Source organism: Salmo salar, chromosome 06 (genome assembly GCF_965601325.2).
Source record: "Salmo salar chromosome 06, fSalSal1, whole genome shotgun sequence".
NCBI lineage: Eukaryota > Metazoa > Chordata > Actinopteri > Salmoniformes > Salmonidae > Salmo > Salmo salar.
The window spans coordinates 73,485,098-73,512,500 of NC_138296.1; the positions used below are offsets into that span (position 1 = coordinate 73,485,098).

At 45.4% G+C, this 27,403-nt stretch overlaps 1 protein-coding gene across 1 annotated transcript in view; it reads left to right on the forward strand.

The window, feature by feature from the left end:
• The window catches only part of syne1a (spectrin repeat containing, nuclear envelope 1a), a 205,172-nt gene that overhangs the window by 49,994 nt on the left and 127,775 nt on the right, over positions 1-27,403 (forward strand). The window contains exons 10-46 of the mRNA XM_082976172.1: positions 2,900-3,007; positions 3,786-3,923; positions 4,296-4,460; positions 4,610-4,722; positions 4,921-5,089; positions 5,278-5,374; positions 6,387-6,592; positions 7,297-7,461; positions 7,728-7,880; positions 8,172-8,315; positions 8,702-8,884; positions 9,035-9,193; positions 11,061-11,225; positions 11,410-11,544; positions 11,748-11,906; positions 12,015-12,220; positions 12,384-12,492; positions 12,793-12,957; positions 13,161-13,328; positions 13,863-14,027; positions 15,085-15,225; positions 16,945-17,105; positions 17,322-17,478; positions 18,169-18,396; positions 18,591-18,689; positions 18,868-19,055; positions 22,776-22,899; positions 22,984-23,150; positions 23,291-23,444; positions 23,613-24,280; positions 24,425-24,604; positions 24,858-25,011; positions 25,291-25,449; positions 26,073-26,255; positions 26,385-26,486; positions 26,599-26,802; positions 27,091-27,298. Coding sequence (XP_082832298.1) covers positions 2,900-3,007; positions 3,786-3,923; positions 4,296-4,460; positions 4,610-4,722; positions 4,921-5,089; positions 5,278-5,374; positions 6,387-6,592; positions 7,297-7,461; positions 7,728-7,880; positions 8,172-8,315; positions 8,702-8,884; positions 9,035-9,193; positions 11,061-11,225; positions 11,410-11,544; positions 11,748-11,906; positions 12,015-12,220; positions 12,384-12,492; positions 12,793-12,957; positions 13,161-13,328; positions 13,863-14,027; positions 15,085-15,225; positions 16,945-17,105; positions 17,322-17,478; positions 18,169-18,396; positions 18,591-18,689; positions 18,868-19,055; positions 22,776-22,899; positions 22,984-23,150; positions 23,291-23,444; positions 23,613-24,280; positions 24,425-24,604; positions 24,858-25,011; positions 25,291-25,449; positions 26,073-26,255; positions 26,385-26,486; positions 26,599-26,802; positions 27,091-27,298 — 6,349 coding nt within the window. The remainder of the gene's footprint in view (positions 1-2,899; positions 3,008-3,785; positions 3,924-4,295; positions 4,461-4,609; positions 4,723-4,920; positions 5,090-5,277; positions 5,375-6,386; positions 6,593-7,296; positions 7,462-7,727; positions 7,881-8,171; positions 8,316-8,701; positions 8,885-9,034; positions 9,194-11,060; positions 11,226-11,409; positions 11,545-11,747; positions 11,907-12,014; positions 12,221-12,383; positions 12,493-12,792; positions 12,958-13,160; positions 13,329-13,862; positions 14,028-15,084; positions 15,226-16,944; positions 17,106-17,321; positions 17,479-18,168; positions 18,397-18,590; positions 18,690-18,867; positions 19,056-22,775; positions 22,900-22,983; positions 23,151-23,290; positions 23,445-23,612; positions 24,281-24,424; positions 24,605-24,857; positions 25,012-25,290; positions 25,450-26,072; positions 26,256-26,384; positions 26,487-26,598; positions 26,803-27,090; positions 27,299-27,403) is intronic.

Here is a 27,403-nt window from a genome sequence, read left to right on the forward strand (position 1 = left end):
AGGTTACATTGTTTCTACATACTTTAAACATTCACCATTCCATTTTATTGTTGTAATCACCAGCTCTATTATATTCTGGTGGAATTAGCAGTGTTTTATGTGGTAAGGGAATTAATTAGTTTCTTTCCACATCTCATTTTACCTGAGGTGATAGTCCTGTATTATATGATGTGATATTACCATTATATTAGCATTAGTGCTAACAGCTATGTTGTATTAGCATGACAATGGCCGCAGATGGCTAGGGCTAGGCAGGGAGCCCTTTTATTGGCGGACGGTTTGATGGAAAGCCTTGGGTTTTGAATGAATAGTGGTTGGGTTTAGTAAGGTTACAGTTTCAGCTTCGAGTGGCTTTGACATTAATAAGTCTCTCTAACTATGCCTCTTTTGCGTCAGTGTAGGATTTGATATTTCCTTACCTTGATTATAGCCACTGGTTAGTACTCTCTACCGCACTGACAAAGATGTGTAACACTTTGTGTTGTTTATTTACATTCAGTAAAACATGTTTTTTTATGAAATAAAGAAAGAAGATATGATTTGGCAGTGCTGATATCAGGGACAATACACTAACTAGGCTGTAACAGTGAATGTTAGCCAGCTAGTAATATGACCCCCCCCCCCCCCCCCCCCCCCCCCCCCCCCTCCCGTAGACTGTTCAGGGGACTGCCATTCAGAGAAGAGAATACGTTCCCTTAGCAGGGGATTCCAATCCAACATCTGTAATGTGAATAAAGAATAAAGCCTTACAATGGGATGGCTGAGCAGAATAGAATGATAAAAATAGAATGGACTGAAACTGAAAAGGGAGTGTTAAAATTGAATGGACTGTTGAACTAACTAACTTGTCATCATGCAGCACCTTCGGAAAGTATTCACACCCCTTGACTTTTTCCACATTTTGTTGTGTTACAGCCTGAATTGGATTAAATTGAGATTTTGTGTCACAGGCCTACACACAATACCCCATAATGTCAAAATGTCAAATACCCCATAATGTTAAACATTTTCAAAATGCATAAAAAATTAAAAGCTGAAATGTTTTGAGTCAGTAAGTATTCAATACCTTTGTTATAGCAAACCTAAATAAGTTCAGGAGTAAAAATGTGCTTTACAAGTCACATAATAAGTTCCATGGATAATAATAATAGTAATCTGTAATGTCCCTCAGACGAGCAGTGAATTTCAAACACAGATTCAACCACAAAGACCAGGGAGGTTTTCCAATGACATGCAAAGAAGGGCACTTATTCAAGCAGACACTGAGTATTCCTTTGAGCATGGTGAAGTTATTAAATACACTTGTATCAATACACCCAGTCACTACGAAGATACACACTCTTAGAAAAAAGGATTCCAAAAAGGGTTATTTGGCTGTCCCCATAAGAGAACCCTTTTTGTTTCCATGTAGAACTCTTTTGGGTTCCATGTAGATCCATCTGTGTAATGGGTTTTACATGGAAGTCAAAAGGGTTCTACCTGGAACCCAAAAAGATTCTTCAAAGGGTTCTCCTATGGAAAAAGTCAAAGAACTTATTTTCGGTTCTAGACAGCACCTTTTTTTTTCTAAGAGTGCAGGGTTCCTTCCAAACTCAGTTGCCAGAGAGGAAGGAAACCGCTCAGGGATTTCACCATGAGGCCAATGGTGACTTTATAACAGTAACACAGTGTAATGGCTGTGACAGGAGAAAACTGAGGATGGATCAACAACATTGTAGTTACCCCACAATACTAACCTAAAGTGAAAAGAAGAAAGCCTGTACAGAATATATATATTCCAAAACATGCATCCTGTTTGCAATAAGGCACTAAAGTAAAACTGCAAAAAATGTGGCAAAGAAGTGAACTTTATGTTTCCTGAATACAACGCGTTGTATTTGAGGCAAATCTAACACAACACATTACTGAGGACCATGGTGGTGGCTGCATCATGTTATGGGTATGGTTGTCATCGGCAATGACTGGGGAGTTTCGTTTTGATAAAAAGAAATGGAATAGAGCTAAGCAAAATCCTAGAGGAAAACCTGGTTCAGTCTGCTTTCCAACAGACACTGGGAGACAAATTCACCTTTCAGCAGGACAATAACCTGGCTAAATATACACTGAAGTCAGTCTGCTTTCCAAGACGACATTGAATGGTCCTGAGTGGCCTAGTTCCACTTTGACATAAATTGGCTTCACAATCTATGGCAAGACCTGAAAATGGCTGTCTAGCAATGATCAACAACCAACTTGACAGAGCTTGAATAATTTTGGAAAAATGTGCAAATATTTTACAATCCAGGTGTGCAAAGCTCTTAGAGACTTACCCAGAAAGACTCATAGCTGTAATCACTGCCAAAGGGGATTCTAACTCATGGATATATTTCATTTTTAATAAATTTGCAAAAATGTCTAAAAACAGGTTTTTGCTTTGTCATTATGGGGTATTGTTTGTATATTTTTAATTCAAGCTGTAACACAACACAATTTTGAGTAAGTCAAGGGGTATGAATACTTTCTGAAGGCGCTGTAAATATTCATAATGAATCCAATGAAATATTAGTAGCGGAGTTTAAAGTGAATTGGCTGAATTAACAGTGTGTTTTTGGCAGCTGTGAGTCTGGAGAATTTGCCCTGCTGGGCAACATAAAGGATTACCTCCCAAATGTTTCCTCTCTGCCCTCTCTTCTCCCCATCCCTGTTATTCCTTCATTCCTCTCTTCCCTTTTTATCCTTCTACCTACCATCTCTCCCTCTGTCCCTGCATTGCATTCTCACTTCTTCTCTTCTATCACTCGTTCTTCCCTTTCCATGTATTCCCCTTCCTCCCTCCTTATATCTATCCAACATTCCCTGCTTCCTTTTTTACTTTCATTGTTCCCTTCCTCTCTCCTCCCTCCTCTCCCTGGCCACCCAGAGAGAGCAGCGTAAGGGCCTGAGGGAGCTGAAGACCTGGCTGGATCAGCTGGAGCTAGACACAGCACATACTCAGGAGACCAAGGGCAACCTCAGCCAGCAGTATCAGGTGATCTAGAACACACACACACACACACGCACGCACGCACGCACGCACACACACACACACACACACACACACACACACACTGGGCACAGACACTTCCATTATCAGGGTAATCAGTGGTATTACACTGCAGGGATCAGACTGCTGCTGCCGTATTTCCACCCTATCTGGCTTATACAGTACCAAAGCCCCAGGATACATTACATATTCAACACATTGTGGGATTTCCTTATTTCCTCTTTCTATTATGCACGTTTTTGACAGATCCATGAATGTATGATCTGTGAAAGAGGGAAAAGTGTATGTGTTCCATGCAGTATATTTTACAGTATATTTTACAGTATGTGTACTGTATGTGTTCCAGGCAGTATATTTTACAGTATGTGTACTGTATGTGTTCCAGGCAGTATATTCTACAGTATTTGTACTGTATGTGTTCCAGGCAGTATATTTTACAGTATGTGTACTGTATGTGTTCCAGGCAGTATATTTTACAGTATGTGTACTGTATGTGTTCCAGGCTGTATATTGTACAGTATGTGTACTGTATGTGTTCCAGGCAGTATATTCTACAGTATTTGTATTGTATGTGTGTTTGTGAAATAACTAGGACCCAAAGGTTTTCCTTGTCAGGCCACATGATCAGGAAATAACCATTCCATCTGTGGACCCCCCACCCTCTCTCTCTCTCTCTCTCTCTCTCTCTCTCTCTCTCTCTCTCTCTCTCTCGCTCTCTCTCTCTCTCTCTCTCTCTCTCTCTCTCTCTATTTCTCTCCATCAGTCCTTTAAGAGTATACGTGTCCAGTTGGAGATGAATAGGAAGCAGGTGGAGGCAGCGGTCCTGTCCACTCAGAAGGATGGGATGTTGACCGTGGACCAGGCTCTGGTTAAACAGGCCTGGGACAGAGTGTCCAACAGGGTAAGTGTCTGGGACAGGACCTCTGTTACTGTTGTGGAGTAGAGTAGAGTAGAGTAGAGTAGAGTAGAGTAGAGTAGAGTGTATGCTGGTACAGCCTAGCTCTCAAGGACACAAGCAAACATTAAGAGAGGCCTAATCAAATACCTGACCAAGTACTCAGTCAAAGCTCCAGTCAACCAAACAGTGAGCTGCGTCATTTGAAGGCTTTTTAGCCGAAACATTGAAATAAATCCACAACAAGGAGAGATAAGTGTGGGACTTTTTTTTTTTCATTTGTACTGCAAAAGTTCCCACCAGCATTCAGACAGGCAGTCAGAGACAAGGTAACATGACAATAGCTCATTGACTGACATTGTAAACTCCTCCCTACAGCTCCTAGGGTGGCACCTGCAGCTGGACAGAGCTCTGCCCGCCCCCCTGGGTGTGGTGGGGGAGTGGCTGCACCAGGCTGAGGGGGCACTCCGACAGGAGGTCACTATTCAACAGACATCTGACGCGACAGCTAACACTGTCCACATGACCCTGGAGCAACACAAGGTGGGCAATGTGAGCAAGGTGACAATGCGAGTCCATTTAACGTTACACACATCCTTATTAGGTCCGTTGTTATGTACTATATAATGGCTGTACAGTAACACAGGGTGTAATGACTGTACTATTCTCTGCTTGTGTGTGTCTGTCTACAGGACATGCTCAAAGGTCTTGAAGGTCACCAGCAGGTCTTCCAGAGGATCCATAAAGACAGAAGTGTCAACGGAGTCCCTGTCCCCCCAGAGCAGCTGCAGGACATGGCAGAGAGGTGGGTCTAATCGTGGCAACTAAATGGCCCAGGTTTCCCTGAACAACCATTCAACACCCAAACCACTCATCTCCCATCCCAACCCCATGATTTATTTACAGAACATTGACCAGATTACCAGCACTAACTTCGCTGGTTTAAGCTTGTCCTTGTCCATTCTATGCTCACATGTTGACAATTCAGTATTTTCTCTTTTAGAATGAACTTTGTATCGACGTCGTCAAACATTCATCTGGCCAAGATGGAGTTCTGGGAGAATAAGCACCACATGCAGGCGTTCCTGATGCTGGCAGAGTCCAAGCTCAAATCCTGGATCATCAAATATGGCCGACGAGAATCAGTGGAGTTAATGTTACAGAACTATGTTGTAAGTCCAACAATAAACAGTATTGCTCTACTTTTAAAAGTCACCAATATTTCATCTTACTGTCCCACATTAGTTTCATGTTATTTATTTTTTAATGAATAGGTATAATGTTATCTAGGTTAGAGAAAAAACATGCCCTGAATGTTATTCTAATCACGCCCTGATTTTGTTTCTCCTCTCTCATTCAGTCATTTGTTGAGGGACAGCAGTTTTTTGAGCAGTACGAGACATTGTTCCAGAGTCTGAAACAGTCTTCTGAGCTCTATGTCAAGGCTGATGGCACAGGTGAGTTTTTACAAGATCAAGCTTCATATGGCAAACTTTACCTCATTATCTGATCCCTCTACCTTTTCCTATCTACACCACTTACCTGACAAGCAAATTTCTTTGTCTTTTCCCTGTTGATTTAGGCAGTATTTATTGCCAATTTTAGACCACTTAATCTTATCTGGACCCTGGGGGCTAAATCTCCATATCTATCCCACCACCATTTCCAGTACTGAATATTTTACCTATATATCACCTCTGATCAATTTCCCAAGAATGGCTCAATAGCCAATCACCCACTATCGTCCAGCATCTTCTATCCTCCCTGTCTTTTATAGTGGTTTGTCCTCTCCAGGCTAAAGTCTAAATGAGGTTTCTCCACTTTCAGCTCTCAGTGGGGAATTCGACCCCATTAGCCGAGCTGCTCTACTTTTGCTGTCTCTGGGCACTAACATGCTACGGTAGCTAGCTTGTTGATTTCATTCAGTTCCAGCCCTGCAGGCTTTATATTAGGGTATGCAGGGGAGAAGAACTGAGGTGTATCTGACAATCTGAAACGTGATTGGTCGACCTCCGAAAAATGAGGCTCCCCATGAGTGAGTCCAGCCCCAGCTGGTGGTGGGTTTGCTGTGATTTGATTGGTCAGGTTTAGGCTCATCTCCTGGTTATTTCTGAAGGCTAGCTAGCCCTCAAATGATTGCAGAACGGGGGATACGGTATGTTTTCTGCCATTTGGAATGATTGCACTAGCTTGATGTGCAGATGTAATTGGGTTTCCTCTTTGGACTCGTTTGTCAGCTCTATAGAACACACCAGCATTCTGTAGTCTTGATGTGCATATGAATGTACTGTGTGGATTCCTTTTTCCTCTGATTATTGATATTTTATATTTATAACCACTGTTTTCATTCAAATAGGTTTGTCAAGAGACCTTGTTTGATCGCTCACTACCCTGTGTGTATGCGAGCGTGTGTGTGTGTGCGTGCGTCTGTGTATTTATCCCATATCTCTACGTCTCCTCCTCTCCCAGTGGATGAAGGTGAGGCGGGGGTTAGGAGGTTCATGCGGGAGGTGTTGACCCAGTGGAGGAGTCTGTCTGTGGAGGTGCGCAGTGTAAGGAGCATGCTGGATGAGGTGCTCTCTAACTGGGACAGGTACAGCTGCACTGTGGCCTCTCTACAGGCCTGGCTTGAGGATGCAGAGGGAGCACTCAGCCAGCCTGAAAACATCAAACGGGTATGTCTTACTGTAGACCCCCTCACTTGATCCACATTCACCTGCTTATAAACATTGTAGATTGATGTACGCCTAACATGTCACCAATGAAACAACCACACCTTAACTTCTGCTTTTCTGAAAATGGACCTGAGAAAACAGGTGAAAGCTCTTTTGGAGGGGGTCTTTGACCTTAACATCTTCTGATATATCCATTTCTGACACCCTAATTTCAAAAATATTTATTAGATTTCAACAACCAAATCATCTTCCAACCAACCGTCAAGATTCTCTCCAACTTCCCCATGTCACTAAGGATATCCCAGCTGTCAGGTCACCATGGATACCCCAAGTGCCAGATTACTGTATAACCCTAATAACTAAACCACTGAGGACAGGACAGATAATTACCCCAACCACTAAATGAATACCCAATGTCATTAATGTCATTACTTTCTCTGTCCTTCAATCTTTTTACATTCCTCCCCCATCTCTCTCTCTCTCTCTCTCTCTCTCTCTCTCTCTCTCTTTCTCTCTCTTTCTCTCACCTCTCTCTCTCTCTCTCTCTCTCTTTCTCTCTCTCTCTCTCTCTCTCTTTCTCTCACCTCTCTCTCTCTCTCTCTCTCTCTCTCTCTCTTTCTCTCACCTCTCTCTCTCTCTCTCTCTCTTTCTTGCTCTCTCTCTCGCTCTCTCTCTCGCTCTCTCTCTCGCTCTCTCTTTCTCAGGAGTTCTTCCGCAACCTTTCTCAGTGGATGGATCAGCACTCTGTGATGAACGACGCAGGGAACTTCTTGATTGAGACATGTGACGAGACTGTGTCACGTGACCTGAAACAGCAGCTTCTCCTGCTCAACGGGAGGTGGAGGGACCTGTTCGTCAAAGTCAAACAGGTAACGGAGCTATCACACACCTGATCATGGAGACAGAACAAACTGATCACACTATTAGACCTGTTGGACATAAGCTATGGGACACACAGGTAGGTAGTGGCACACAGAGATAGTTAAGACCCATCAGAGATGCAGATAAATGAGCATACCTGCCCTATGGCCATTGATGCAGGTAACTGAACACACTTGACGAAGACACACCGGTTACAGCCACAGCAGGGCACATTAAGTCTCAAACCAACACACTGTGCCCCATGTCTCTGCAGTACGCCCGTGAAGACGAGCTGGACAAGTGGAGGAGGGACCACATGATGGCCATCTCTGCCCTGAGGGAGCTGCTGGACGGTGCAGAGGAGAAGCTCAACGCCCCTGTTCAGGTCTCCTTCCTCAACATCAGGTCTTTCCTACAGGATGTGGAGGTAGGTCATGAGTAGACTGTGTAATATGCACATACAGACTGCATTATCATGTTGTTTAAGCAGTTTTTATGAAGTAGCATACAAACCTATATTTTATTCTGTGTTCAGAATGCTGTTTGCTTCTGTAAACATACTGTGCTAGATAGCCTTCCAGCTTTCTCTATAAGCCACAGAGTAGATCTTGTAAATATTCCACAAACATTGCTAAGGCAGGTATGATTGAATCTAGCTCTTGTAAACACACGACTAAGATGAGATTTCTCCTTCTTTACTTTCCCACCTCCCACTCAGAACACCAAGAAAAAGGTTGTTGCCATGGAGACTCAGTACAAGTTGGCTGCCCGCAGTGCCCAGCTCCTGTCCAAGGATGCCCCGCAGGAGGAGGGCGCCAAGGCCATGGCTACCATGACAACGGTCAAAGGTCAACTCAGTAAGGTTGGTATCACCAGAGGGTAAAAATGAGGTTTTATTAATCCTTTCCTGCCTCAAATCTTCCATCTGCCAGTGTCAGCTACTGCAATGTATTGTACTGGGATGACTTCCCCAAAAGCTTCTTATTCTATCTAATCTTGATACTCTTTTGTTCATCACCTACAAACAATGGACTAAAATGATCTTAATGCCGCTTTTCCATAGAGGATTTACTCCAGTGTTTTACCCAAACGGCTCAGACTTTTCTGTTTAATGCTACAAAAGTTTCAGCACTGTATTGGATCTCTCTGGGAAGGAATTACCTCCCGCTCTCTGATCCCTCTGCTGCATTCTAATTATGGACACTATTGATTCTCATGGAGCCTTGTTCCCCCTGTCTCTGTCCCAAGGTGAGGGAGAGGTGCCCTTCTCTGGTGAGGGAGTGCCATGGACTGCTCCCCCTGCTGGAGGAAATGGAGAAGCACATCACAGGCTTCTACCAGGCTCTGGAGAGGGCCAGCCGGATCACTGCAGCAGGCAGAGACCCAAAGCCACAGGCCCAGGTCCAGGGACAACACAAACACAAGTGGCAGGTGAGCTAGGGGACTAGTGTGTGTGTGTGTATGTGTCTTTGTGTGTGTGTCCTATTCTGTGTGTGTATGGTTGTGTATAAATAAAAGTGAGTCTGTATATCCCACTCTGGGTGAGTTTATATATCTACTGTACTCCCTCTGTTCCCCCAGGACCTCCTGAGCCAGCAGCAGAGCTGTAAGATGTGTTTATCTGTGATTGAGAGGAACCTCCACTCCCTGCAAAGGGCGATTTCCTCCAGCAAGGCCCTGAGGAACTTCGACCAGACCCTCCTGCAGAAGAGAGTGGCCGAGATTCAGACCTCTGCACAGGTTAGCATTACTGTGCTCAGGTGTCATATAGGAACTACATATAGGAACTATATTACCCATGACATTGCGTAATGTTGGCTGTGTCTAACAATGTTTGTGCCATGTTTGTGCTGCTACCATGGTGTGCTGCTGCCATGTTGTGTTGTCATGTTGTATGGCTGCCATGTTGTGTTGTCATGTTGTATGGCTGCCATGTTGTGTTGTCATGTTGTATGGCTGCCATGTTGTGTTGTCATGTTGTATGGCTGCCATGTTGTGTTGTCATGTTGTATGGCTGCCATGTTGTGTGGTCATGTTGTATGGCTGCCATGTTGTGTTGTCATGTTGTGTTGCTGCCATGTTGTGTTGTCATGTTGTGTTGCTGCCATGTTGTGTTGTCATGTTGTGTTGCTGCCATGTTGTGTTGTCATGTTGTATGGCTGCCATGTTGTGTTGTCATGTTGTGTTGCTGCCATGTTGTGTTGTCATGTTGTGTTGCTGCCATGTTGTGTTGTCATGTTGTGTTGCTGCCATGTTGTGTTGTTATGTTGTATGGCTGCCATGTTGTGTTGTCATGTTGTGTTGCTGCCATGTTGTGTTGTCATGTTGTGTTGCTGCCATGTTGTATTGTCATGTTGTGTTGCTGCCATGTTGTGTTGTCATGTTGTATGGCTGCCATGTTGTGTGGTCATGTTGTATGGCTGCCATGTTGTGTGGTCATGTTGTGTTGCTGCCATGTTGTGTTGTCATGTTGTGTTGCTGCCATGTTGTGTTGTCATGTTGTGTTGCTGCCATGTTGTGTTGTCATGTTGTGTTGCTGCCATGTTGTGTTGTCATGTTGTGTTGCTGCCATGTTGTATTGTCATGTTGTGTTGCTGCCATGTTGTGTGGTCATGTTGTGTTGCTGCCATGTTGTGTTGTCATGTTGTATGGCTGCCATGTTGTTTTGTCATGTTGTACGGCTGCCATGTTGTGTGGTCATGTTGTGTTGCTGCCATGTTGTGTGGTCATGTTGTGTTGCTGCCATGTTGTGTTGTCATGTTGTGTTGCTGCCATGTTGTGTGGTCATGTTGTATGGCTGTCATGTTGTGTTGTCATGTTGTGTTGCTGCCATGTTGTGTTGTCATGTTGTACGGCTGCCATGTTGTGTGGTCATGTTGTGTTGCTGCCATGTTGTGTTGTCATGTTGTGTTGCTGCCATGTTGTGTTGTAATGTTGTGTTGCTGCCATGTTGTGTGGTCATGTTGTATGGCTGTCATGTTGTGTTGTCATGTTGTGTTGCTGCCATGTTGTGTGGTCATGTTGTATGGCTGTCATGTTGTGTTGTCATGTTGTGTTGCTGCCATGTTGTGTTGCTGCCATGTTGTGTTGTTGTTATGTTGTGTTGCTGTCATGTTGTGTTATTGTCATGTTGTGTTGTCATGTTGTGTTGCTGCCTTGCTGCGTTGTTGTCATTTTGTGTTGCTACCATGTTATGTTGTTGTCTTAGGTCTCTCTCTATGTAGTTCTTTCGGTGTCTCTTTTGTCGTGGTGTGCGTTTTGTCCTACTTTAAAATGTTTTATCCCAGCCCCAGTCCCTACAGGAGGCTTTTTGCCTCTTGCCAGGCCGCCATTGTAATTAGGAATTTGTTCTTAATTGATTAAAAGATAAAACATTTTTAAAAAACATCAGTGCAGAGATTAGCATTTCCAGACCAGGAAAATTGGGGTACAAGATTGTTTCGCACAAGATTTCTGACTCAGGTGCTAACATTAACATTTTTGAACACTGAAAATATTGACTTGATCAAAGATGATTGTCAGTTAGGGGTCACATACAACTACAGTAACTACATTACCCACACAGCATCACTACATCTTTACCACCCTTTGTGCTCTTCCCTCCAAGGGTCTGTTGAAGGAGGTGGGGGAGTGGAGGAGGCAGGAGGAGGCCAACAGCACCATGAGGAGGAGGTTTGAGGAGTCTCGTCAGGAGCTGGAGAGAGTGCTGAAGGTGGCAACCACCTGCCTGAGAGAGGGGGGACACGCAGAGGAGCTGCTGAAAAAACAAAGTGTAAGACTAGAAGAAAAACACCAGTCAATCTTACTCAGTTTAGATGAGTGGGAGGAATCACTTTTAGAGATTCATTTGAGACTATTTGAGACTATCGAGACTATTTGAAATGATTGAGAAAATACAATAATAAAATGAAATCATTTTTTGCTCCCCCTCTGACTTTTATGTTAATTCCGTTCAGGAGTTCTTTGGGCAGCTAGACCAGCGGGTCCTGAGTGTGTTCTTAAAGGCCTGTGACGATCTGACAGACATCCTGCCTGAGGAGGAGCAGCAGGCACTGCAGGACACTGTCAGGATGCTGCACAAACAGTGGAAGGTCAGACAGCAAAGTTTGATCACTTTCATACATACAATAGTAGTAACGGCACCCTTCATGAAAGGCTTGAAGTGCTACATGATATTACATGGGGGTACAATAGCGTCCATCTTGTAGAGCATCCTCCTGGACTGCTGTTCTTTCATCCTTGTATAATAATAGTCCTTGTCTCTCTGTCTCTCTGTGTCCCTGTGCTTCTGCAGGACATCCAGATGGAGGCGCCGTTTCACCTGCAGCGTCTGAAGGTGGAGGCGGAGCGAGGCCGGGCAGGGGCCGTCCTACAGGAGTGCAGGGCGGAGCTGGCCAGAGAGAACCAAGCACTGACCACCACAGGCAGCGAGACAGTCATCAGAGAACACAGGGTGAGAGAAGGAGGGAGAGAGAGTGAGGGAGGTATTGAAGAAAGGCGGGAGAGAGGGGCAGGAAGGAGTTCACCCTAACTAACCATACCATTATGTGTCTATCCTTAGGCCTTCTTCAGGGAGAAAGCCCCTCTCAGTGTGTGTGAGAAGAGCATAGGCAACATGGAGGAGCTCTGTCAGACACTCCCTGACAACGACCCGGCTAGACAAACCCTGGACTCCACCAGGAGGGCCCTGGCAGACGTCAAAGGTCAGATAGAGGCCACCCACCTGAAGCTGCAGCACCACTCCCAGTGGAGGGAGTGGAATGACAGGTGAGAGGGGACAGAGATAGACGTTTCTCTGAGAAAACTGTCCAAAGTAAAGAGGGTTTCTCCAATCTCATATATATATATATTTTTTTTTAATTATGCTGATGTACCGTACTTGTAAATAAATAATATGATAATGTAGGGAAAAAAATTCCCCTTGATCCAGGTTCTCAGAGCTGTCTAAATGGCTGTTGTCTCAGAGAAGCCAGGTGAGGCTCCTGAGGGAGAGAGCCAGAGATCGCTCCCACCAGGAACAGGTGGATACTACTGTCCAGGTGAGCAAGATGTGTTATATCCCAGAATTACCACAGAGGTTATAGTTAAGAGTGCAATGATTTCCATTTCCCAATGATACCGAACCTCTTCATCTTTACTACTACCTCTTCCCATACCTCTCAATCTCTCCCACTCTATCCCCTTTTCATATTTCCGTGTCTACCCATTCCTCTCTCCTCCTACCCTTCACCCTTCATCCAATACCTCTCCCTCTCTACTCCTCAATCTCCCCTCCCTTTCTACCCCAAATTCTGTCATCCTCCAACCCCCCCCCCCCCCCCCCCCTCTCCCTCCCATAGCAGCTCCAGAGGGCAGCAGAGGGGCAGGAGGAGAGCCTGTCCTGGCTGAATAGTCGTCTGGCTGTACTGACAGAGGTCAGTCCTGAGGTGGAGGCTATTAGACAGAGGGCTGCCCTGGCCAAACTCTCCTCTGACCTCACCGCCCTCCTCTCCTCTCTCTTGGAGGTAAACCATCTTCTTTTTTTAGTTATGGCGATACAATTGTCCTCTTGTCATGAAGGTCAGAATTGAGAGACTGATCTTTGTAACTTCCTTGCCTATCTATAAAGTGAACTGGTGATCGCTGCTCTATACAGTAGTATACAGTATGTTTTAAGGACCTGCCTTACTATCTCTCTCTCCTCCTCTCTCCGCTCTCTTCGTCTCAGTGGGGTCAGGAAAGGTCTGTGAGGGTCCACAGTGAGGAGCTGAGGGAGGATGTGCGTTGTGCTCTGGAGGAGGTTCTCAGGGCTCGGAGGGAGGCTCAGGAGCAGACCAGCAGGATCCTGGAGGCAGAGAACCCAGAGGAGGCCAGGCAGCTGCTCCTCATACACCAGGTAGGGGCTGAGGGAGAGGTGGGCTGAGGGACGGGTGGGCTGAGGGAGGGGTGGGCTGAGGGAGAGGTGGGCTGAGGGAGGGGCTGGCTGAGGGAGGGGTGGGCTGAGGGAGGGGTGGGCTGAGGGAGAGGTGGGCTGAGGGAGGGGTGGGCTGAGGGAGGGGCTGGCTGTGGGAGGGGTGGGCTGAGGGAGAGGTGGGCTGAGGGAGGGGTGGGCTGAGGGAGGGGCTGGCTGTGGGAGGGGTGGTAATTTTTAAATATAAAGAAAACCACATTCCTACTGTGTAACTATAATGTCTCATGAAGCCATTGTGTGTGTTTGAGATCGACTACATTGCATTGCAGTCGGACTGCACAATCAGAATCACTGATATACAAATCACCTTGCATCCCAAAACACTACTTAGAAGAATGGCAATTCTGTGCTTCTCCTTGCTCAAACAGATCCTCTTTAACACGTTGATTTTCTCTCTGACTTCCTGTTTCTGTCTCTCTGTGTCTGTCTCCCTGTTTCTGTCTCTCTGTGCGTCAACAGCAGCACCTGAAGCGTCTGCAGACCGACAGGAAGAAGGCAGAGCTACTAGTCGCTCACTGTCGCCAGCTGCAGAAGGGGGAGGGGCTTAGTAGCTCACTACGGGAACTAGAGGATACTTTCAGAGAGGTGGACCGCAAAGTAGGGGCCCAGGAGCACAATCTGCAGGTACAACGTCTCTGGATAAACTACACTGTATTCACACATGTGGCTGTGTTGAAATGCATGTGCATGTCTTCCCATTGATCTTTCAGCACATGCACCTTCCCTGATCAATGATTGGTCTTTGTCCTATGTTAACTTGCCATTGATCTGTGTGCTGTGTTTTTGACTTACACGTTTTCTTCTTATCCTCGGGTTTCAAGTAAACATGTCCCTCTCGCCCTTGTCATTGATCAGTTTAAATCTGTGTGTCTGTGGGAATGTGTGTCTGTCCCATTTGTGTGTGAGTGTGGCTGTCAGTGTGTGTGTGTGTGTGTGTGTGTGTGTGTGTGTGTGTGTGTGTGTGTGTGTGTGTGTGTGTGTGTGTGTGTGTGTGTGTGTGTGTGTGTGTGTGTGTGTGTGTGTGTGTGCACGTGTGTGTGTGTGTGTGTGTGTGTGTGTGTGTGTGTGTGTGTATATGTGTGTGCAGGGTTGGGGAGTAACTGATTAAAGGTCAACTGATTACCAAAAAAACTAACTATGATCAGTTACTTTACCAGCAAAAATATTGTATTCCGATTACAGATACTCTTGAAAAACTAGATGATTACTTCATGGATAACTTTTAAATTCAGAAAGGATGTTTGCAAAAAATTATATTATGACTCCTTTCTGTTTTCTCAAAGACATTCAATTTAGCATTGAAAAAAGGTGCAAGTTTAAGTTTGTTCTACCAGAACGAGTCTGACCACAAGTCAGAGACCACTGTGATGACACACCAAATTCGTTTAATGGATCCTTTTTGTCTTCTAATGCCTTTTAAAGGTAAAGTAATCCAAAAGTAACTGGAAGTAATCAGATTACGTTACTGATTTGAGGTAATTCAAAAGTTACATTACTGATTACAATTTTGGACAGGTAACTAGTAACTGTAACAGATTACATTCAGAAAGTAACCTACCCAACCTTGTGTGTGTGTGTGTGTGTGTGTGTGTGTGTGTGTGTGTGTGTGTGTGTGTGTGTGTGTGTGTCCACATACTGTATGTTGTGTTTGTATTCAATGATATCTGTGTGGGATCCTCAGGCGACTCTGGGTGCGTGGCAGGAGTTTGACGCAGAGAGAGAGGCAGTGTGGCAGTTTGTCAGCAGTACCAGCCCTGTCTTACAGAGGGAACTCATCTTCAGCAGCCTGGACAGCCTCAGGACTGAGCTGGGGTGTACCAAGGTAAGCCTGTTAGAGACACATCCAGTGTGTGTGTCTGTGCATATATACAAATTCAAATGAATGATGATCATAAAAATTCACAACGACCACAAGCACAGTGTTTATTAGTCGGTTTACAGCTGTATGCATGATACATACAGCACCTTCAGAAAGTATTCACACTCCTTGACTTTGTCCACATTTTGTTGTGTTACAGCCTGAATGAAAAAAATATTAAATTGAGATTTGTTGTCGCTGGCCTACACACAATACCCTGTAATGTCAAAGTCGAATTATGTTTTTTGACATTTTTACAAATTCATAAAAAATTCAACCCCTTTGTTGTGACAAGACTAAACAAGTTTAGGAGTAAAAATTTGCTTAACAAGTCACATAGTAAGTTGCATGGACTCTGTGTGTAATAATAGTGTTAACATGAACTACCTTGAATGACTACCTCATCTCTGTACCCCACAAATACAATTATCTGTATGTTCCCTCAGTCGAGCAGTGAATTTCAAACACAGATTCAACCACAAAGACCAGGGAGGTTTTTAATGCCTCACAGAGAAGGGCACCTATTGGTAGATGGATAAAAAAAAGAAGCAGACATTGAATATTCCTTTGAGCATGGTGAAGTTTTAATTACACTCCGGATGGTGTATCAATACACCCAGTCACTACAAAGATACAAGCGTCCTTCCTAACTCAGTTTCCGGAGAAGAAGGAAACCGCTCAGGGATTTTACCATGATGCCAATGGTGACTTTAAAACAGTTACAGAGTGTAATGGCTGTGACAGGAGAAAACTGAGGATGCATCAACAACATTGTAGTTACTCCACAATACTAACCTAAATGACAGAGTGAAAAGACGGAAGCCTGTACAGAATAAAAATATTCCAAAACATGCATCCTGTTTGCAATAAGGCACGAAAGTAATACTTAAAAAAAATGTGGCAGAGAAATTAACTTTTTGTCCTGAATACAAAGTGTTATGTTTGAGGCAAATCCAATCCAAAACATTACTGAGTACCACTCTCCATATTTCCAAGCATAGTGACGGCTGCATCATGTAATGGATACGCTTGTAATCGTTAAGGACTGGGGAGTATTTCAGGATAAAAAAGAAACCGTATCGAGATAAGCACAGGCAAAATCCTAGAGGAAAACCTGGTTCAGTCTGCTTTCCACCAGTCACTGGGAGATTAATTCACCTTTCAACAGGACAACAACCTAAAACACAAGGACAAATCTACACTGGAGTTTCTTACCAAGAAGTGAGTGGCGGAGTTACAGTTTTAACTTAAATCTGCTTGAAAATCTATGGCAAGACCTGAAAATGGTTGTCTAGCACTGAGCAACAACCAATTTGACAGAGCTTGAAGAATTTTGAAAAGAATAATGGACAAATGTTGCACAATAAAGGTGTGGAAAGCTCTTAGAGACTTACCCAGAAAGACTCACAGCTGTAATCGCTGCCAAAGGGGGTTCTAACATGTATTGACTCAGGGGGTTGAATACTTATCTAATGAAGTTATATTAGTGTTTTATTTTTCATGAATTTTTAACAAATGCTATCATTTTCCTTATATTCTGACATTACCAAGTATTTTGTATATATCGTTGACCAAAACATTTCAGTGAAATCCATTTTAATTCCACTTTGTTACACAACAAAATGTAGAAAAGGTAAATGGGTGTGAATACTTTCTGAAGGCACTGTATCAATTTGTTTGCAGGCGCTCCATAAGAAGAGTGGGGAGTATGTGGTACAGACAGACTGCCTGTCGAGGAAGGCAGCAGAGATTCAGCTGGGTCCTAAGAACCAGACCCTCCTACAGCAGCAAGCCCAGCAGGCCACACAACAAGTCGCACAACTGGAGGCCAGCCTCAAGAAGAAGTAAGGATGTCTCCCTCCTTTTGACTTACTTTCTAGATATATTCACATGCACAGTACTTTTTCTGCTTCATCCTATTCAGTTGTAGCATTACTGTAGTGGAATGGTTGGGTGTGTGTGTGTCTGTGTTTGTGTGTATGCATGCGTGAGTGTTTGTGTATGTGTGTGAGCACATGTCTGTTCCAGACTATGACTCTCCTCCTGTCCTTGTTTTGCAGTGTTGACCTGCTGGAGATGGTGTGTGTGTGGTGGGAGCGTTTCATCAGGGAGTCAGAGGCCTTCTCCTCCTGGATCTCAGAGAGGGAGCAAGAGCTGGACACTGTGGACTCCAACTCCTCCTCAGACCCCCTTGATAAACACATCAGCACAGTGGAGGTATGATGTGTGTGTGTGTGTGTGTGTGTGTGTGTGTGTGTGTGTGTGTGTGTGTGTGTGTGTGTGTGTGTGTGTGTGTGTGTGTGTGTGTGTGTGTGTGTGTGTGTGTGTGTGTGTGTGTGTATATATGTGTGTGTGTGTGTGTGTGTGTGTGTGTGTGTGTGTGTGTGTGTGTGTGTGTGTGTGTGTGTGTGTATATGTGCTTGCATGCGTGTGTGTGGGAGAAAGGCAGTTTATTATCACAGCATCATACTCTCCTTTATACTATTCCTCCCTTCCATTCACACTCCATTACGTAGAGACAAGAAGTAGTCTGTGCTTTGATCACGATCAGAGCATCACTTGGATGACTGTTTAATGAATGCCCTGCAGCAGTGTCTTTACCACTGTGGGTCCAAGTTTCTACACACAGGCTTTCAGATAGTATGTGAACAGAGACTGTAGAGACTGATCTAATAGTTCTATTGGGATCTACTTTGACTTGCTTTCTCTCACTCTCTATCTGTCTCCCCCTTTCTCTCTCTCTCTCTCTCTCTCTCTCTCTCTCTGTCTCTGTCTTCCCTCTTTCTCTTTCTTTCTCTGTCTGTCTCCTCTCTTTCTCTCTCTCTCTCTCTGTCTGTCTCCTCTCTCTCTCTCTGTCTGTCTCCTCTCTTTCTCTCTCTCTCTTTCACTTCTCACTTTCTTTCTCAGTCTGTTGGAGCAAGACTAGAAGAGCGGGCAGCCATCTTGTCCCACCTGGAGGCGGAGTCAGAGGCTCTGTCAGGGTTTGTGACCCCTGGGGAGGCGGGGCGTATCCGGGCGCGGCTGGCTCAGATGGAGCGGTACTGGGAGGAGCTGAAGGAGAGCGTAGAGCAGCTGGGGGGACAGCTCAACCAGAGCGCCACCTGCAGGCAGAGGTTTATCGACAACCTGGAACAGGTAAGACACACCTCTATGGTGACTAGAATTTCCACGGCAATCTCCCACTGACTTTAATGCATGATGTATGCAAAAGTCCACGTTTCGTACACTTATCTCAAGTTAAGATTTGGACATTATATCTGGTTTACTGTAAATTATATATGTGTTAGTACAGTGTAGTAAGTGGTGATTTTGAATGATGTCTTCATCAGGTGAAGACAACGATGGTTGGCCTCAAAGAGAAGCTGGACATCACCATCACTTGCTGTACATCCGCCTCAGAGACCTACAGAGTTCTCCAGGACCATATGGTACAGAATGTCCTTCTTTCTCAGCATGCTGTACTACAATATAATGTGTCTACACTGTTACATCAACAAAAATTATTGCATATCACATATGTGTATCATGTTATGACCGATAGGATAAGATAGGGTAGTCACATTTGTTTGTGCGTATACTACATTTGTATGTTGGAAATTCTTCCAGGACGTAGTCCAGGCCTTGGAGCAGCTGAATCCCAGGCTGGTTGCTCTGTGCTTGGGTAAAAAGAGGCTGGGTAAAGGGGATCTGCTGGAGGGAGAGGTGGCTAACCTCCAGAAGAACCAGGGAGAATACATAGAGCAGGCTGCAGAGAAACAGGCTACACTGGAGAAACTGCTGGCACTATGGCAAAAGTAAGGAGACAATGTGTTTGTGTGTGTTTGTGCATGCGTACACCTGTGTGTGTATGCATGTCTGTGTCTGTGTCTGTGCGTGTGTGCATGTGTGTGTGTCTGCGTGCGTGCGTGTGTCTGTGCGTACGTGCGTGTGTGTGTGTGTGTGTGTGTATGCATGTCTGTGTCTGTCTGTGTGTGTGTGTGTGTGTGTGTGTGTGTGTGTGTGTGTGTGTGTGTGTATGCATGTCTGTGTCTGTGTGTCTGTGTGTGTGTGTGTGTGTGTGTGTGTGTGTGTGTGTGTGTGTGTGTGTGTGTGTGTGTGTGTGTGTGTGTGTGTGTGTGTGTGTGTGTGTGTGTGTGTGTGTATACAGGAGACCTCACCTGGTATCCTGGAGGTTTTTGTATTGGGGATTAGTAGTGCAGTACTGGGTGCTGTAGAGAGATAGGACTGTCCCTTTATGTCCATGTCATTGACAGACAGCAGTAACACACAGACATGGCCTGCCCACTCATAATGGAAGGGTGTGTGTGTGTGTGTGTGTGTGTGTGTGTGTGTGTGTGTGTGTGTGTGTGTGTGTGTGTGTGTGTGTGTGTGTGTGTGTGTGTGTGTGTCTGTGTGTCTGTGTGTGTCTGTGTGTAAAATCACTAGGGAAGCCAAACCAGTAAAAAAGCCATATTACAACCTATGTTGTGATAATTGCATTGTTTGCCCTATAACGCATTCGTTCATATGCCACCGTGATATACAATAAGGCAGAGACAACAAAAAGACAAGTCACACAGTGGAGGAACAAATTCAACTACACATATGTCTGTTTCATCACAAAACCGGAAAGCAACATCTGTCCAGTGAAGTCCACAAAGCAAATATTTCATACCAACAGTTAAATCATCTGTAGCATGGTCAAGTTAATGTTTTCCACAGTTTACTAAACAACTACTGATTTAGAACCACAGAGTTACCGCAAGTCACCACAAAGACAGCAGGAGCCCTGCCTTCGCTGTTCCAGCACAATTTACACTTAAACATTTAAACATCATCAAATCAACAAGGCTATACAGTGGGGAGAAAAAGTATTTGATACACTGCCGATTTTGCAGGTTTTCCTACTTACAAAGCATGTAGAGGTCTGTAATTTTTATCATAGGTACACTTCAACTGTGAGAGACGGAATCTAAACCAAAAATCCAGAAAATCACATTGTATGATATTTGATCACCTACCAACCAGTAAGAATTCCGGCTCTCACAGACCTGTTAGTTTTTCTTTAAGAAGCCCTCCTGTTCTTCACTCATTACCTGTATTAACTGCACCTGTTTGAACTCGTTACCTGTATAAAAGACACCTGTCCACACACTCAATCAAACAGACTCCAACCTCTCCACAATGGCCAAGACCAGAGAGCTGTGTAAGGACATCAGGGATAAAATTGTAGACCTGCACAAGGCTGGGATGGGCTACAGGACAATAGGCAAGCAGCTTGGTGAGAAGGCAACAACTGTTGGCGCAATTATTAGAAAATGGAAGAAGTTCAAGATGACGGTCAATCACCCTCGGTCTGGGGCTCCATGCAAGATCTCACCTCGTGGGGCATCAATGATCATGAGGAAGGTGAGAGATCAGCCCAGAACTACACGGCAGGACCTGGTCAATGACCTGAAGAGAGCTGGGACCACAGTCTCAAAGAAAATCATTAGCAACACACTACGCCTTCATGGATTAAAATCCTGCAGCGCATCCAAGGTCCCCCTGCTCAAGCCAGCGCATGTCCAGGCCCGTCTGAAGTTTGCCAATGACCATCTGGATGATCCAGAGGAGGAATGGGAGAAGGCCATGTGGTCTGATGAGACAAAAATAGAGCTTTTTGGTCTAAACTCCACTCGCCGTGTTTGGAGGAAGAAGAAGGATGAGTACAACCCCAAGAATACCATCCCAACCGTGAAGCATGGAGGTGGAAACATCATTCTTTGGGGATGCTTTTCTGCAAAGGGGACAGGACGACTGCACCGTATTGAGGGGAGGATGGATGGGGCCATGTATCGCGAGATCTTGGCCAACAACCTCCTCCCCTCAGTAAGAGCATTGAAGATGGGTTGTGGCTGGGTCTTCCAGCATGACAATGACCCGAAACACACAAGGTCCTGGAGTGGCCTAGCCAGTCTCCAGACCTGAACCCAATAGAAAATCTTTGGAGGGAGCTGAAAGTCCGTATTGCCCAGCGACAGCCCCGAAACCTGAAGGATCTGGAGAATGTCTGTATGGAGGAGTGGGCTAAAATCCCTGCTGCAGTGTGTGCAAACCTGGTCAAGAACTACAGGAAACGTATGATCTCTGTAATTGCAAACAAAGGTTTCTGTACTAAATATTAAGTTCTGCTTTTCTGATGTATCAAATACTTATGTCATCCAATAAAATGCAAATTAATTACTTAAAAATCATACAATGTGATTTTTTTGGGTTTTAGATTCCGTCTCTCACAGTTGAAGTGTACCTATGATAAAAATTACAGACCTCTACATGCTTTGTAAGTAGGAAAACCCGCAAAATCGGCAGTGTATCAAATACTTGTTCTCCCCACTGTATATGCTTAGTTTAATACACTGAAAATAAACTTAGAGATACCAAAACAATTTAGTCCAATCAATGTTGCTAAATATCATGTGGCTGTCCATGGAACTGATTTGTGTGTGTGTGTGTGTGTGTGTGTACTTGTAGACTAGTTGAACGCCAATGCCATCCACCTCTCTTTCATGTTGGCAAAACGGTCTATGGCTCTGTCATACAGTACACTTTTAGTTTTTGTTGTCATAGGCTACCTAGCTAAAATGCTTGCTAGCCTAACTTCCTCGCATGGGCAACAATGATCCAGCTAAGTTAGCTAGCTACATATTGAACTTCAATCGTCTCAGAGCAGTGGCACAATATAAAAATGTATGGTTAGATCAGAACCGTGGTCATAATCATTGGCCTGTACAGAGAATTAAGTCCAAATCCCCATCTCCATCCATGGCTTAGGAAAGGGCCTATTTAGCAAGCTAGCTACTGCAGGACATCAACACAAGCAGACCAGAAACAGACAAGTTTTTCTGACAATGACGTTTTGCTTTGGATGTGATTTGATTGGTCTGAAGCAAAATCCAAACTGGCCTCCCTTGGGGAGCATTTTGCTGCGACAGGACAACCCACAACTGAGCTCAGCTCAACGCTGATTGGCTAATTCTTTTATAATTTTTTTATCAAGGGAGGCCAGATGCTTGCTGGCATCAATCAATCAAATACTATGGCGGCAACATGTCATACACCTTTGGTCCAGACATCATCAGATACATGGGCTGCCCTTACTGAGACAGAGGGGCGCTGTTTCCCTACTCGCATGATTTCTCCAGTGAGATTCAGCCACTTGCGAATTCAATAAAAATTATGGAAACACAGCGATATTAGTCAAATATTTGGGGAAGCCTGCCTTCCCTTAGCATCCATGAATACACGCCACTGTGTGTGTGTGTGTGTGTGTGTGTGGTGTGTGTGTGTGTGTGTGTGTGTGTGTGTGTGTGTGTGTGTGTGTGTGTGTGTGTGTGTGTGTGTGTGTGTGTGTGTGTGTGTGTGTGTGTGTGAGTAATATTATATTATATTATGAACTAGAAGGTGTGTATCAGGTAAATATTCTCGCTACCAATTGTACTAGACCTTATTTCCTGTCCGGTATTTAAAAGTGTCCTCTGTCCTGTTTGTCTCAGGTATGAGAAGGAGAGTTCCAGTCTCAGGTCCTGGTTAGACAGATGTGAGTCTGTCTGCTGTCCAGACACTCAACTCCTCTCTACAGACAAAGCAAAGCTGATGAATGAGCTGCAAACTGTACAGGTGTTAACATCAATCCACAATCATATTTCAATAACTAAATCATAATTTATTATACATATTTAATCCGATTGTATGATATTACAGGAAATGCAGAGCGATTTGCAGTCCCATGAAGCTTTTCTGCAGGGTGTGGTGAGTTTGGGGCCGTGTCTCTACCCTACAGCACCAGAGGGGCGGGTCAGAGAACTCACTGATGACATTACACAGCTGGAGGAGAGATGCACCTCAGTGAAAAACAGTATAACACAAAGGTAAGGACTTGTGTTGTGTTCCACCTGACATAGTACACCTACAGTAAATATACAGATGACCAAAGTAGGATTTCCAGCAAGGCCATAATCCAGGAGTTTACCTCTTGGCACACACACCCTTACACCTCTCTCCTCTGCAGGCTGCAGCAGCTGCAGACACACCTGTCTCAGGTGGAGCTCTTTGACGAGGCCCTGCTGACCCTCACCCAGTGGAGCGAGAACTTCCTGTCTGTACTCAGAACGACTTCCCAGGTCAACATAGCTGACCTGCAGGCTGCTGTCACACAGGTCAAGGTGAGTCAGACTACGTTTTTTGCCTGAATTGTGTCTTAATTGTGCTATAAACACACCAAGTATCCCTTTGAGATGACAAGGATTGATCCTGTAGAATAGATTATGAATTTGTATACGTGAATGTTGATGGTGAAACTTTTAGGCTAAACTCTTCACTGCCTTTCCCAGGAGCATGAGGAGTCCCTCCAGGAGCAGACAGCCCTGAGAGAGACCCTGCAGCAGAGAGAGTCCTCCCTCCTCTCCTTCTCCTCCCCAGAGGCCCAGCAGCAGCTCCAGGGCCAGAGGGAGGACTGCCTGCAGACCCTCAGCGAAGCCCAACACCTGCTCCTTCTCCGTGGGGAGAGCCTGGCTGAGCTGGGGGACTTCCTCCAGAGCCATGGAGCTGCAGCCGGGGCGGTCAGGGGCCTCCGGGAGGCTGTGGAGGGCAGGGGGAGCTGGGACCGTTCGAAGGCTGAGGTGCTGCACCACGGGCTGGGAGAGGTGGCCGGGGATGTGGCCCGTCTGGAGGCCCAGGCAGTGGGGTTGGATGGGAGGCTCAGCAAGGCCCACCTCCACCTGAGTGGGGCGGAGTGGAAAGGCTCCAGGGAGGGGGGTCTGGGTCAAGGTCCCGGCCAGGGGAGGACTTCGTGCAGGGGCCAGGCTGTGGCCCTCATGGTGGCCCTGGAGGGGGTGCAGCGAGGCCTGGGATGGAGGCAGAGCCAGGCGGAGGCCTTGGGGGCACTGTGGACCTCCTTCAGGGAGAGGAGGGAGGAGGTGATGAGGAGTCTGAGGGAGCTGGAGGAGAGGGCCAGGCAGGAGGGGGCCAGAGAGAGCAGTGTACAAGCCTTTCAGAACAGGTACAACTAATATCTCTCATAATATAGACTGCCAGGGGAAGAATACAACCAAAATACATTCGTTTACAGCTCATTTTATGGTTTATATACTCTATGATGAATATATTGAGTTAAATCCCCACTGTCTCCGTCTCTTCTCCCCAGTCTGCGATTCTTTGTCCAGTTGGAGGATGAGCTTCAGTCTCTGCAGCATTCCCAGCAGTGGCTAAGGGAGAGGGGAAGCCAGCTGGCCCAGAGAGACAGTGAGCTGGCTGGTGAGGCACTCAGGGAGGTGGGCCTGGTGGAAACAGCTTGGGAGAACGTCAGGAAGATCATCACTAATGGGTGAGGATGGGTGAGGGAGGGAGTGGGGGAGAGAATGGTTGGTTGGGTGCTGTAGTAGATCCAGCATTTGTTATTGTGTCAGTAAGTTCACTATGATGAACATGGAGCAGTAGCTGGGGTCTCTGTGCATTGTTTCAACATCTGTGTCAATTAACAAAATGTTTTCTACATATTTTCCATTTTGTCCAGAGAGGATTGTTACCTGTTCAGTCTTAGTTACATCAAGTTGTCATTGTTGTCTCTCCCCCTCCAGTCAGGAGCAGTGTGGACTCCTGGTGGAGCTGCTACGTCACTTCCATTCCCTCAGGTCCACCCTCAGTTCCACTGTAGAGAACGCCTTGACCGTCACTCACAACCAGCCTGATCACACCCACAACCCAGAGGATGCCAAGAGATTACTCTCACGGGTCAGTCACACTGTGATTAACCGTGGTCCAACCATTTTCCAACAGTAGAGTCCTATCTACTGTACTGTAATGAATGATACTGATACAATAGCAGGTATATCAATATTTCACTTGCTTGTAATACAGTTATAGCAATGCCTTATACACTCTGATAAAGTGTAGTCATATGGTTCGTATAGTACAGTAGGCCTATGATGCTCTTGGGATAATATCTATGCTGTGATTTCCACCTAGTGGTGAAGTGTTGTCATTACAGCATTTTCTCTCTTGTCTCAACAGCATGAGGCAGTGATAGCTGAGCTGAGAGGAAGACAGGAGGACATGGACCTGTTCATCAGTTCAGGAGAGGACCTGCAGAGAGAGCTGGTGAACGTGCCACACTGTGGCTCCAACAGCATCCAGAGAGGCATGGACACACTCAGGGACCAGTGGCTGCAGGTGAGGGAGCTGGGATGGGGAAGAGAGCTGAGGGTTTCATTTCTTCTGGGTGTAGATGGTTTTGTAATTCCCTTTGGAGGCAACAGATTGTTAAATCACAATCTTTCGCTCTTTCTCTTTACATATTTGTTTGTTTGTCTCTCTCATTTTCTCTCTCTCTCTCCCCCTGTGGGATTCAGCGGACTGCTCAGCTGTCACAAATGAGCATGCAATATCAACAAGTCTAGACATGTTGTCTGCCTTTCTCTCTCTCACTCTCCCCCCTATCTTTATCTCACTACCTCGCTACCTCTTGAAAACAAAGATAGAGAGAAAGATTCAATCTCCTTCTCTTAATTACAGGCCAATAGCTGTCAAGAGAGAGAGACAGAGATCCTGAAAGATTATGTTTATTTATTTAATCTTTATTTAACTAGGAAAGTCAGTTAAGAACAAATTCTTATTTACAATGACTGCCTACCGGGGAACAGTGGGTTAACTGCCTTGTTCAGGGGCAGAACGACAGATTTTTACCTTGTCAGCTCTGTTACTGGCCCAACGCTCTAACCACTAGGCTACCTGGCGCCCCTAGCAGGTATATAAATGGTAAATTGATTGGTCTGTGTGCCTGTCCTGTCCTGTAGGTATCAGAGAGGATCCAGACCAACGCTGAGAGACTAGGCCATTGTGTGTCCCTATGGGATGACCTTAAGACCATGGAACGGGATATCGACCAATGGGCAGCAGCCTCCATCGCTGACCTCACTGAGGGTGTGGCCAATCTTAGTGACAAGCAGGCGACAGAGACACACCTTGCCACTTTCCAGGTTAGACCAAGCTGGGTAGTCTAGTCTAGTCTGGGTGTAGATCATCACATTGTTCACTGTTGTTAGAACTAATGTCAAAATAAAATCAAAGGATGCCAGCTGAAAGAGTCTCTTACAATGTTGTAACAGGCGGAGGTGGAGAGGAGAGAACAGAGGCTGGATGCCCTGCAGGAGAGGGTGACCAAGCTCAAGGACCTGGCCAAGCTCCAGGAGACACCCATCCAGTTGCAGGTGAGTTTTAGGTTCAGAGGCCATGTTATTCAACAAGTTATCCTCAGCAAAAAGAGACTTAACCAAGCAACATGTGGAGAATGTCAACCATATGTCTCTCTGTCTCTCTCAGGTGATGGAGTGTGACCTGAGGAAGAAGATCAGTCATGCCCAGGAGGTGTTTGACCAGGCCAGACATTCTCTGACCTACTTCAGCTTCCAGAAGCAGCGCCTGGAGGACCTCATGTCCCAGATGGCCGAGCGGCTGGAGACCGTGGAGAGCTCCCTGTCTGACCTGACGGAACCCTCCGGACCAGAGGATATGATTCGAGTCAAGGTATAATATTACCCTTTCCATTTCAACCAAGCAGAATACCACGTCTTGATGGAAGGAGTTTCCTTCCTTCCCAGGCTCTCAGTTTTATAGAGAGTGTATAGAACTTTGACAAATGGTGAATTTGGCTGTTAACCACTTTCAATGGTCACAGAAATCCATTCAAATACCATTGTAGGTATGTTATTTCCTATCCTAAGCTAGTAAAAATTGATTCTATTGAATTCTATTTCTAGCCACCCCTGAGTGACAGTCAATAACCTCTCTCCCCTTCCCCTTCCCCCTCCCCAGGATCTCCAAAGTGCCCTCCAGCAGCAGAGGGGTGATATAGACATGGCCAGGGAGATGCTTAGCTCACTCTGTAGGTCCCACCCCTCCCAAGAGCTGACCCATATGTCCTCTGACCTCACCCTGCTGGCCAAGAGGACCGACGCTGCAGCCCAGCTCAGCTACAGGACCCGCGGGACTCTGCAGGATGCACTGCAGCAACGTTTCAACAGTGAGCAGAGGGTTACATCTGGCTTTTATGCTGATATATTTAGGTTCTAAAGGTTGATTTCCCTTTGTAAGTTTCAAATAGATATCAACTCAATTCCCACTGTTT